The sequence below is a fragment of the Triplophysa dalaica genome, chromosome 4, assembly GCF_015846415.1.
Source record: "Triplophysa dalaica isolate WHDGS20190420 chromosome 4, ASM1584641v1, whole genome shotgun sequence".
NCBI lineage: Eukaryota > Metazoa > Chordata > Actinopteri > Cypriniformes > Nemacheilidae > Triplophysa > Triplophysa dalaica.
In genome coordinates this window covers 9,376,994-9,390,336 of record NC_079545.1, presented here as the reverse complement: position 1 = coordinate 9,390,336, position 13,343 = coordinate 9,376,994, and the positions used below count along the sequence as shown (strand labels likewise).

General features: G+C 37.5%; 1 protein-coding gene across 3 annotated transcripts; it reads left to right on the top strand.

Moving 5' to 3' along the window:
- The first annotated feature begins 215 nt into the window (after window positions 1-215).
- Window positions 216-11,336, top strand: agtr2 (angiotensin II receptor, type 2). 3 transcript variants are annotated; one of them, XM_056747224.1, is made up of 3 exons: window positions 216-573; window positions 676-781; window positions 9,671-11,336. In XM_056747224.1, exon 3 carries the CDS (start codon window positions 9,715-9,717, stop codon window positions 10,798-10,800), a length of 1,086 nt encoding a protein of 361 aa, XP_056603202.1. In that variant the 5' UTR covers window positions 216-573; window positions 676-781; window positions 9,671-9,714; the 3' UTR covers window positions 10,801-11,336. The 3 variants fall into 3 exon arrangements, with proteins under 3 accessions (XP_056603202.1, XP_056603201.1, XP_056603203.1); XM_056747223.1 differs by lacking the exons at window positions 216-573; window positions 676-781 and adding an exon at window positions 7,239-7,594; XM_056747225.1 differs by lacking the exons at window positions 216-573; window positions 676-781 and adding an exon at window positions 7,601-9,379.
- Window positions 11,337-13,343: the final 2,007 nt, after the last annotated feature.

The following is a 13,343-nucleotide window of genomic DNA, read 5'->3' as shown; positions in this document are numbered from 1 at the left end:
TAATTTAATACAATTAATATACAATAAAACATTTAATTAAATATAAAATAATTTTTTAAGTCCAGTGAAATAAAAAATTACACTGCCTGTTTTTTCATGAAATATTGCGGTTTATTGTAAATAGTTAATCAAATGTGGGTCATTCTCTTTTTAAAATTCGTGTGCCCTCATAATCTTAAATTAAAATCTGAAAGTGCACTGCCTTCCTGTAATGACTATCGATCTTAAATGACCTATGTTAGACGGCCTGGGCGGAGCATCCGTTAACTCCTCCCCTTCATCTGTCATTCTGCTGCCAGTTCCATTTCAAAATGCAACGGCTGTTTTTAAACAACCAATCAAATCGAAAGCCACGCCCATTTCACTCGGAAAAGCGTCAAAACACGGTATTCAAAACGTTCGCAACTTCCGGTTCACGGGTACTTTAACCAAACACAGACCGGAAGTTAGCTTCGGGCCAGGCGCTTGCGTCTGCAATCGGCATCTAAAAAGTGTCTGTCCGCTCAGAAGCACTGAAGGGAGTTCTCCCTACTTGTTCCCTAAATGCTGCAACAGGACCGAACAGCAGATGATGTAAGTTACAAATGCACTTATATAAGATATGTTTTGACTTGCACTAACAGTGTAAAACAGCCAACCTTCGTAATGTATCTCCTACTCTTCATTTTCGTTCAGTGTGGTCAGAGGACGTTTGTGTTGCAGCACAGCAGGTGGTAGCACAGTGTCATATCCATCATCAAAGAGCAGGGAACTGATTTTGCTGTGTCTGACAGAGGATATGGTAAGATTATTAGGTTTCATTTTTATCTAGATGTGTCATTTTAGACTGGATGTCATCTTTAAACAATTTAGACAGTCGCTTTTCTTTTCCAGATATAGTAATGTGATACGTGTTTTCTTTTCACTTTTGTTCAGACTGTTCTGATATCAGACACTCAGTTGAAGGCATCACAAGTTAAAATAAAAAGTTGGGTGGGTTGGGTGTCCTTAAAAGGAAAGTTCACCCAAAAATGATGTCATCATTCACTTGCAAGATGTTCCAAACATGTATAAATTACTTCGTATTGCTGAACAGAAAGGAGAATATGTGGAAGAATGGTGGTAGTTTTAATTATTTTGTTTGAGTAATTTTTATTGAACAAATTATTATGTAAATCCAACTAAATTTTATTATGTTAAACCCATTTCAATTAGTCAGTTTACTTAGTTAAGTTGCACCTGTAAGTCGCTTTGGATAAAAGCGTCTGCTAAATGACTAAATGTAAATTTATTTTGTGTTGAGACTACATAAATAATTTTTGTAGAAATAACTACTCCCAGCATGTATCTGGTATGTATCCAGATGTATCTCCCAGCATGCTTTGTATCTGACTGCATTAGGAGATTAATTTTCAAGATTAAATGTCACTTTAAGTGTTTTTCAGTAAAAAGAACGATTTTTTTATTGATTTTATCTTTGAGAGTTTTGATATTATTTTTAAGTTTGGGTTTTTTAATTTACCGTTGTTCAGAAGAGCTTTGCTTGTGTACGTATGCAGTACAGAGACCACCAGTCTCTTCTTACTTGACTATCTATGTTGTAAAAAATAGTTTATTTCAACATGAATGTAAGTGTTCTGTGAAGTTTGAGTCACATGTTTTTGTTCAGCTTATAATTTTTTATGTACTTTAAGTGACATTTACTTGATATTTTAACAAAAATAAATTTGTTTAATAGGTAGAATTAATTTATTCTGGTTAATAAATTGTACTTTAACTATTGCAGAAAATTTTACTTAATTTTTTTTAGTGCAAACTGTTACGAGGATTTAAGGAAATTCTACAAGTAATTTTTTTCAGTGTATATTTGTACGAAAAAGCAATGACATGCTATGCCCTCTATTAAACTGTATTTTGTACCAGATAAACATGCATATAGAAAAGCCATCAGTCTGTAGCAGAAGAGATGTCAACCTGAGGTAAGATGATACATAAGTACAAGAATTTACTGCTGAAACTGCTGAAAATGCTTTCTGAATATTTTCAGTATATTTATTTATTATTTAACATGCTTGTATGAAAGCACTCATCTGTCACAATACTGTATACATGTTGGAACAAGATTTTGGTGCTGTTATTGATTGAGTTTTGACATTTGATGGAAGACTGTTTATACTTTCTGCGTCCACAGCACATATGTGACATGCACACAATAGCATTCTCACACACTTTGGTCTATTAATAGAATGTTTAGGTTCAACCCATGAGCCTGGGATGGTGGTTTGTGACTGTGTGGTTCTGTACATTGTGGCTGGTTAATCCCTTCAGACACTCCCACAAACCAGCATCCTGCCCCTCCATGACCCTTCCTCCCATCTCCCTCTTTCTCTCTCTCTCTCTCTTTCGCTCTCTCTCTCTCTCTCTCTCTCTCTCTCTCTCTCTCTCTCTCTCTGCCATCAGTCACTTGATAGAACCACTTATTGTTTTATAGGCAACGGAATGTACTATTAGATAAATGAGTTTCTGGTGTATGAGCATTGCACAAATTGTTCAGGTTCTGTATATTTTGACCAGAGGGGTCTATCGTATTTGTGTTAAAAAAGATAACTGTCTTGGGACTTGTGTGCGAGTTGTGAATGAGTTTATGTATAGACGGTTTCATCTTAACAACATAAACAAATGTTTATGTGACACGCATTTTTGTGACACCACATTAACTACGGGTACAAATTCACAAACAATAGAGTGCATGTAGATTATTTTTGATAACAAGCAAAAGAAACCGAGAAGAACCGATGCTTGGCTAAACTTGTCTCTCCAATATTTTGAATTTAGACTGTGATACCAAGCTTAACCGCTAGATGTTAATGTACATACGTTTTTTTAAATGCAACGGAACTGCAGGACCCATTCAACAAATTTGCTGCATCCGAAATGACATACTCGATGGGCATTTTCCAAACGGAAGTGAGCATCCCTATGCCCTACTCCCTTCTAAGGGCTCATTGAAGGGCATAGGGCATTACGGTCTCTCGTGTATGCATTAAGAACTCTCTTCACAAAGGGAATGACTGGCTAAATGTTATCTTGACAATGCCGCACAGACACTCTGAATGCAGCGCTCGTTTGTTGAAAATTTACAAAATGTTTAATACTACTTTTTAAATATTGTTTAATTTTGTCTTTTTTCACTTTGTTTTTTTAATCCACTTGGTATTAATAGAAGGGAATATATGATAAAGGAAACCTATAAACAAGTACAGTAGCTATTTTTAAACATATTAAACCTTCCTACAATCTAAATTATCTTTTTTATCTTATATTATTACTATGTTAAATCATATGTATCACTGACAAAAGTAGTCTAAAACAAATACAATTACATACAACTAAATGTACTTACATTTGTAGATGATTTAAAAATCCGGCATCATATTTGCTTCAAAATGCGTTGCGAGAACTCGTAATCCAAGATCACGTGATCACAAACGGAACTCACTTCCTTGAAGTGACCATGGCATTTACCCTTCACTAATGAACTTCTGAAAGGGCTCTTCGTGAAGGGATTCAGGTGTTCCCCTTCGTTTGGAACACCTCTACAAATGGCATCCCATTCGCGAAGTGCCCTTCAAGGGTGCACAAATGCGGTTGGGAAAATTCCCAGGAAGCCTACTTAATTTAAGTAAATACTTGCTTAACGAGGGCTAAATGGGTACGTACTGTTTTGCCTGAATGGCCCTGCGTCCCAACTGGGATATATATATATAAGTGACTACAATTATGGCTGCCATACCGAAGGGTCGTTCCAAACCGAAGTGCTAATAACTGGCCTCTTCAAAGGGCACTTCAGAATTAAGTATTTCGAAGGGTAAAACTGATGGTCACTTCAGATTCCCATAATTCTATGTGCAGATTCTTTGCGTGGTGACGCCGCCTCCTTATGGGCGCGGGATGATGAACAAGATGTGCACTTCAAGAAACGGTTGTTTGGTCCCCTACACCCTTTAACCCAAAGTGTAAACCATTCGAAGGGCTTAGGGCAAAGGGATGAACCCTTTTGAAATGGAACGCAGGGTGGGTGTAGTATGAATGCGATTGGCCGTTGTCCACCATATTCACGTAATCATGTGACGTAATTACCTTTTTAATGGCGGGTGGCAACATACAGGTGCATATTCCTCACGCAACCTACTGCACTGGAGTATAGGCCAGAGATTAGCCATCATGAAGCAATGACAAGCGCAACAAATTAAGTTATGTGAGATAGTGGCATTAATAACCTTTTGTAGAAGTAAACGACACATGAAACAAAGTTTTTGATTTTCTTCAAGTACTGTACATTCAGAGCTTGAAATTCAGAGAATGTATTTTCGTTTTTATCTAGTAGGTCTATATGCCTTACAAGCGAATTAGTGATTTTGCCATGGGTTTTCTCACTTAAGTTTCGGTCATTTCAGGCCCATGCACACTTCCCATTGTTTATTGTACGTAAATGAAAGTTGGCTGAGACTGTTTTGCGGGCTGTGCATGGCATTCTCATGGGAAATAGAAGCATCTCAAGTAGGCTATCCATCACTGAGTGCTTCAAAATCTGGGCATCCGGGAATTTCTCACCTACTCTTTTTTTTTAATACTGACGAACATACTCTTCAAGTACTGTTTTCTTCTACTACATAGTTGATGAGTATTCCGACGCAACAAGCCCTTCTAAATCTTGCGAGAAGTACCAAAGTAGTGTATGCCATTTCGGATGTTTATTTAAACAATTGTTATACAATAAAATAATAACATAAATGAATATTAACATAAATTAAATGAAATATTAAGAATTATATTATTGGACACGAGCCTAACACAAACTGGAAATTACACAAGTTCAAGTTCCCATGAACACATGCATTAAATTGCCCTGTAGGAAATCATTCCTACAGGGGGTAGGAATGTTTAGGATCCGAGTGTTTTGTTTTGATATGAAGGTCACATCCCATTTTTCTGTAAAACTTAGTTTTTCTACCAAACTTCCAAATCAAAAGTGTTTTTGTTTTTAATTAAAATCTTGAAACTTTTCTGTGAACGTTGAGGCTCAAACAAGAGATAAGCTGCAATGAGAACACACAGCTGGATTTTGAAACACAATTTTATAGTCAAAATAAAACTTTCTGCCAAATCCAATAATACAGGTCATTTTTCATATTTAACCAGCTGTGTGTAAAATGTTCAATTGGCAGTATTTATAAAGGATTCCCATGGTTACTCTTGAAGTCTGAAGGTTTTAAGATCATGTTTGCGCTCGTGTAAGGAGTCAACACATTCATTTTTAGCCTTGGCCACATTCAAAACGAAATTAAATTCTAAAGCTATTTGTTGTAACCCTGAACGGCAAAACATTATGGACTTGCCTCATCCAATCTAAGTAATGAGCTTGGCCAAAAGAATCATCTGGATACAAGATAAATGTTGGACAAACAAAAGAAATCAAGTCAGAGTTACATTTCCAATCAGAATTCAAACAATTCAATGAATATTTAATGAACCCTTGAAATAAATTAAAAGCAAATCTAAAAAATGTTGTCGGATTGCCAGACTGGATAACTCACCCGTTTTATCATATCATATTAACTATTTGGTGAGCTGTTTTGTTCCATGTGAAAAACGACCTGTTAATTTTAAGTTGCTCTCATAATATACATAATTACAAACATGCTGTTGTCTTTCTGATGCAAAGCACATTAATGTAATGTCTACAGAGAGACATGCAGTATTTTATTGTTAGAATGAGTTGTGCATGTTATCCTCTCAAATGAAACGTGTCAATTGTAAACAGTGATTGATCTTAGAAATAACCTTTACAGAGCCTCTTAGAGAACATTATTCCTGCCATCATGACAATCAACTCTTTTTTTCTATTTGTGCCTTTCCCATTCACATAAAATCAACTCTTGCGTGTCTGTCAGTTAGAACACTGTAATTTACAGCTGTTGTTTTGAAATGATCATTGCTAACAGATGACCATGATGGCTGTTTTTCTCGAGTTCAAACTGAATTTCGTTCATATTCCTGTGTTTTAGAGCAATCTATTGATTAACTCTCTCTCTCCACTGATGGATCCAGGGGAAGTTTTTAAGAAGGGGGGATTTTAAAGTGACAGATGACGGATAAAGATCTAAGTAAGTGGCCCCCTTGGAGGTCAGTCATGCCGGATGTCACACAAACACAGGAAGAAACAAGATGTCCAAAAGCATTTGTACCCCGCAAAGCAAACCGTGAATACATTGTGTTCTTCCTTAAGCTCCTTTTTCGTTTTATGTTATAGCTGTAGTTTCGCTCATCTGTCCAAATGACCCAACCCTGATCTGGATTTACTGGCAGTGTTATCAAGCTGGAGTTCCTGTATCAAATCAGTCGTAAAATCAACAATTCTTGTGGAACAAGATTTCTGATGTCCAGCACAACGTAAACTGTTGCAAAAAACAACACATTTTTAACCCCCTCACAAAGCTCTGAGTTGGTGCGAAATTGTTTTCTCATGATTCTTTACTTTTGCTCAAGAAACATTTTATTACAACTTGGTTTGGCAACCGTTGAGGGATCCAACGCTCCGTGTTTGTCAGTTGGAGAAGCCGCATGTTCTGTATCTTTGTTTGGAAGAAAACTGATGGCTCTAACATGCGCACAGTTCTGCGTAATGTCATCAGCAATTATCCCAAATTTCTGTTTATCGTTGCACTTCCCATTTGAGACATCATTATCTGCCTCATTATGAGATTGTTGTGACACGTCTGCCTGTGACCTCTGAGTGGTCGCTGGGTCGTTGCCGCAGTAACCAGAGAAGAGAGGGTAACGGGGAGCCTCTGACATCTCTGAATTTCCTGTGTTATATGAGGCTTATCTGGTTTCACGCTCTGGGTAAAAGTGTCTTCTAGAATCAAACCAGTCATTTTAGTGGCAGAAACCGAAGGTCATGGGACGCAGGGGACCAATAACTTTATCAGCAGAAGTACTGACAATTTACAAGCTGTTCCTGAGATTAGACACGCTGTTTTATTCACAGCGAGAGGTTAAACATTACTTCTGGTGTAGGCACAAATAAACTCTATGCACAATAATTACTACTGTAGCACATCTGTCTTTCATTTTTCAGATTGGTCGATATGTGTGTAACACTCGAACGCTTCCTTCTGGATACGTTTGCAGTCTCAGCCTCTCTCTCTCTCTCTCTCCTTCTCTCCTTCCCCTCTTTTACTTTGGCATTCCCAAAATGCTGCAGAAAACAGAGGACATGCGGAGAGAACCTTTTAACACGAACACAGTCATATACAACTAGGAAGAGAGCGTTCTAACTTTTTTCTCTCTCTCCTCCTATATCCTTCTCGACCCTCCTTTTCCCAGTGGAACGGATGTGGACATATAAAAAAATCATTTTAACGGATGCTTAATATGGTTTGCTGTTTACTCTCTTACATTCTCACATGGCTGAAAGGCTCTACTTCTAAAATGGACAAGTCTTAGGGGCTAAGAAGGATTAATTAAGCTCGATCAGATACGTGGACTGGAGCTTTACGGGCACCTCCAGAAAAGCAGAGGAGCACTTTAACTTTGCGCTGGAAACTGAAGGGTATGTTAATATGATAGAAGCACGACTGAGTACTGTGATGATTCATGAGTTTTAACTTAAGGAATTGTAATACTTACATTGTAGTTATTACATTTTTCTTGAAATATCTTTATTCTGCTCAAGATCTGGAAAATCAAATGCATGGCGGAAAATGGAGATGGGATTTTTAGGGATGTTGCTAACAGGTATAAGATAATAGAAACTATTCCAAAAAGACAGCAACTGATTTTCGTTTGTCAAAAGAGCGTATCATAATAAATGGTGTACACAGTAAAAAAACTACCAACTTTAGCTGCCTTCAATGTTTAAGTTAAATAAATTAAGCTTTATGAGTTGATTTAACTTAATTATATTGAACTGACAAAAAAATTGAGTTGTAAAGTGCAACTAGAATATTAAAGTCAGTTTAATATAATTTAAGTTTAATTGACATATAAAGCTCATTTTATTTAATTTTAGCATTTATTGGAGCTGTTTGTTTTTTACAGCATTTAAGTTTCACCGTAAAACTTTGCTTTACAAGTAATTTCAACTTTTTTGACGTAACTTTAACTTACTAAAATAAGTAAATAAAGCAATTTTAACTCACCACTGTGCAAAATTTAAATTTAACTTGAAAAGCCAAGTTGCTTGTACTTATAAATTGAAAGCAGTCAAAAAATCTTTACAATGTTTGGGTATTATTTACAAAAGGACAAGTAATAAATGTTTGTATTTCTAAATGTTTTATTGCTAGACCTCACACGTCTTATAAAAAGACGTAAACACTCTTTTGTACACCTTACAAAAGCTTTTATTCAATATTTTCGATGACTTATTCAGAATTTATGTGTTTACAATTGGTCTTGTCAGGCGTTTCTTTAATTCAGGTCAGCCATTGTAATTCAGAACATGTGTTGCGCTTAAAACATGTCAGGATCATTTCCTACAGCTGTGAGAATAAGTTTGGGCTCAGAGTGTGTACTGTTAAAATCAATCTTCATAAATGAATAATCATGACAGCGGCGAGCGGATATTAATTATGATAAACTTAAGTCATTGTGTCCTATAACACGACAGTGATCAGATTCACAATGACATTCAGTTTAATTCAATTTTATTTGATGCAATGATTTTTGTATGCCAGATCTCTCAAATACAAATAAAAATTTCATTAAATGTTAGATTTAAATCCAGTGCAAATAACAAACAATAAGCATCGGTTTTAAAATAACCCACATTTATATTAACCTAAATAATTTGCATAAGAAGTTCACCATTGAACAATGATTTGCTCTCAACTTTGCTCATTCTGATAGCTATATAATTTTTCTTTACCTCTTGGAAACGCATGCCACAGTGAATACATTGGCTGAGCTCTTTGAAAAAACATGAACCAAATATCCGGGCATTAGATTTGATTACTATTTGGGGGTAGCATAGGACCCCCCCTAAAAGATATTGCAGCCAATCGAATGTCTTTACATACCCCACGCCTATGTTAACAGTAACCAGATGTATTGTGGATACATTCTACTGAGAGCTATAAAACACATCTGTGCTGGACCCAAACTCACCACAGCGAAGGTCACACACACACATTTCATTACTTCCATTCTCACATTTCTCTCTCTCTCTCACTCACACAAACATTCTCTTTCTCACACTGACAGAAGAGGATAATGCAACTTCAGTCCCAGGAGACCGTTGACGATCAGTATGCAGAGGGATGATGTCCTCTCTATCTAATAACACAACAGGCTGAGAATTGTGGCGTGTACAAGCGTGGGACACATCCTTTAAATAGTATGAAGATTGAATGGTTTTCCATCTCCGTGGAGGACGTGACAATTGTAGACGCACTATTTCAGACAGTCACGCAAGCTTTTGAAAGTCTGCGTGTGTTATTCTTGAATTGTGAAACCCAGACTTTGATTTATAGCTGATTTGCTGCTTTTTGGCTGACATTCAGGACTTTCACAATCTTTTAGTGGGGGGAATCGAGAGATTTCAGTAAAGGTTTCAGATAAACATGATAGACGATTTTCATCAGGCAAGAACATGTAACAGTCTCTCTCTCTTTGTTTTTCTTCCCAGAAATTTAGAACTCCTGAAGTGTTCTGCGCATCAAGGGTGTCACCATGGAAACAGACTCCTCCTTTAACTTGACCACACCCAATGTATCAACACTGGACCACAATACTACAAGCTCATCATGTGACTACATGTCCCTCTCGACCTTCCGGTACCAGAGGACAGTAATCCCCGTATTGTACAGCCTCATCTTTTTACTGGGTTTCCTTGGTAACATGCTGGTGGTGTGTGTGTTATTTCACAGCTCGGGCCGGAGGACTGTAGCTAACACGTATCTGGTGAACCTAGCGATGTCGGACTTGCTCTTCCTGAGCTCTTTGCCATTCTGGGCTGTATATTACTCTCTGGATTATAATTGGGTTTTTGGGACGGTTATGTGCAAGCTGTGCGGGGGTTTGTTAACCATAAACGTCTATGCTAGCATATTCTTTATCACTTGTATGAGCGTGGATCGGTATCACGCCATCGTCTACCCGCTTCATTCCCAGAGCAGCAGAAGCGTAAACCGGGCCAGGTGTGTCAGTGCTGTTATTTGGGTCGTGGCAGCTCTGACCACGTTGCCCACGGTTGTGTTCCGTGACATACACGCTTTTCCAGAAAACAACATCACAGCTTGTGTCATTTATTACCCCAGGCCCCTCTGGCACACCGGGTTAAGTCTCGCCAAGAACACCCTCGGATTCTGCCTGCCGTTTTTCGTCATAGCAACATGCTACAGCCGCATCGCCGTGCACCTGCTGGCCACCCCGAATCATCTGGAGCAAGATTCGGCGCGGTTGGTCCACGTCTTACGTATGGTTGTAGCTGTGGTGTTGGCGTTTTTCTTCTGCTGGTTTCCATTCCATGTGCTGACGTTCCTAGGAGTTTTAATAGATCTGGGGGTGAACTGGGATTGCTGGGTGCTTCAAGCCGTTCATAAGCTACTGCCGTTCTTTCTCTGCCTCGGATTTTCCAACTCTGCCATTAATCCATTCCTCTATTGCTTCGTGGGAAATCACTTCCGGGGGAAACTGTGGCAATTTTACGGGGTGGCGCTGAGACAGAAAAGAGATTCTATTAGCACGAGACTGTCGTCCTTCTCCAGGAAGCTGAGCGACCTTAAAGAAACTGCGCCTATGGAGATCATGGAGTAGTAGAGCGTACAACATATTATTTGTTATGATATCAAACAGAAAGGGACAATATCAATGTCAGTCACTGGCCTTAATACTGTTCTGAGCCCTGTCATTGGTCCAGGAGCATCACAGCAGTTGGGTCACATTCTGTATTCCCTGGTGTCTGCATGTTGATATAATTATAGCTTTATTAATAATAGTCTGTTGGGTGACACTGTTCTGCTTCAAAGCATTGAATGACCATATCTGTTTATGCGAGTAATATATAAACAATATGCAACTATGTATGTATTAATGAAATTGATCAGACTCTTTCCAGGAACTGTGACTTCACGGTTTGATTTTAGCTGTTTGGCCTGTGTAATTTTTGACCTCCATATCATTCATTCATTTATTCATTCATTATGTTGCTGAAGACCAAAGTTTTGTTTTTAAACTATATATAAAATGGCACGGCAATTTGGAAACTGTGTACAAACAAATGATTTTTGTTGTAAAAATGAGTTGTTGTAAAACACATGAAAATTATAAAGGACAATAAATTGTTCACATGGACACAATATCAGTTTGTTGAATTCTGTGTTTAGATTATTCTACAAACATTTTTTGTTAAAGGTTTTCTGTGGAATTATGACTGAAGTCATAAAGAATGAGGATATGTTTTTACTTATGCTTTTACTATAGTACAGTACGTGTCTATTCTTGCAAAAGTACCGATCCATGTGCAAGTATGATGAAAAATGTACATGTATTTTCCCAAACTAAATACATAATAGAATAGACTTAGGATAAAAAATAAACATAGGTACAAAAATGTACAAGAATTACAAAAAAATATTATCTTGGATAAACAGCATCTGCCAAAGGCCAAAGACCACAGTAAATCACAATACAGAGCTAATGAATATGAGGATGACTATTTATACCACAGCCTCATGGGAATTTGTGACATTGTTACAAACTGTAATCTATTCATTTGTGTTCACGGACCCAAATTTCCGCCGTTTTTTCGTGTCACCCGCACGACTTTCAAGCTAACGTGTTTTAATATGCGAAATCTGTCATATGTATAATGTATGAATATCAGAGCAATCTGATGGGAATTCATAGTTATTTTTTAAGGGGGCTCATGCGTGCAGCCTGTGTATTGAAAGTGGTGCTGAGTGACATGAAAACAGGGGGAAACTCGCGTCAAAGAACAAGAATCAATAGATCCCATATTTGTGAATACATCTCCGATGTGACTGTTCTCACACTTGAACTCGCGATAAATGATCACACTCAGCACTCTTTTTGGCCTTTCTCACCTGTCGCCTCTAATACTGTAGGTGGAAACAGCTGATCTTCATGGCAACTGCACTTACTTTCTGAGACATGGAATCTGAAATCAGCTACAATTGACCCTGAGGTTTCAAAGTAGTTTCTGGGCCAGTTTCTATTGATGATATCATCACCCCCTTTCAATAGCTTTTAGGCTTCACTGTAAAAAAATCCTTGCTTATAAATCTTCTCCCAACAAATGTAGTAAAGTGTAATAAAAGGTTGTTTTAACATGAGGAGTCTATTTATTACTTACATTTACATTTACTCATTTAGCAGAGGCTATTATCCAAAGCCACATACAGATGAGATAAACAAGCAATTGGAACAATATAAGGACTACAACAAAAAACTAGTCTTATATAGCCTACCACAGTATACAAAGCTACGTTTTTTGGGTGGGGGGATTAGTAGAAAAGAGATTGAACTCAGAACAGATCGGTCGGATGTTAACGGAAGAGATGTGTTTTTAGACGATTCTCAAAGATGGATACAGAATCTACTGATCTTGCAGCGGGCAGATCAGATTTTTTATATGAATGCTAGATAAGATGGCTCTAAACATGTTGCTTACCAAGATTATTATGTTAATTGGACTTGTTTCTCAAATGATCAAAGGGGTTGAAGTTCCCAGTATGCACTGCTTGGAAAAAGTGGTTACTATTATTTAAAAGGATAACTGTTTTATGGCTTATGGTCGATTGTCAACATGATGGAGGGTTTTGTGGGTTGAGTGTTGAGGTTTTAACAGTAGAGTAAAATAGCCTTGCATTAGACAGTACACAAATACTAATTAACCATCAACTACTATTTTGTACATTGCTCCCCGGATTTATAATTGGGTTTATGGGACTGTAATGTGCAAGCTGCGAGGTGGTTTGTCAATCATGAACGTCTATGCTAGTACATTCTTTATCACTTGTACGAGCGTGGATTGATATCACGCCAACATCTACTCGCATCTTAAACTCTGTTCTTGTGTAAATGAATCTGGAAAAACCTGCTTGCAGTATCTAGTAATAGGATTACTTCTTAACTGTCTTTCCGTGAAATTTGTGGAAATAGTTCCTCTGTAATGTGTAGTATGTCTCGTGTTACTGAATGTTCCAGGTAGCTCTCTGTCCTTTTGTTGAAGCAATCCTTTGCTATGAGTTCATGCAACTTGGACTATTATTTTCCATTTTAGAGAATGTTTTATATATAAGGAAATGGCAGCAGTAAACGTGGGGAGGCTGTTTTCA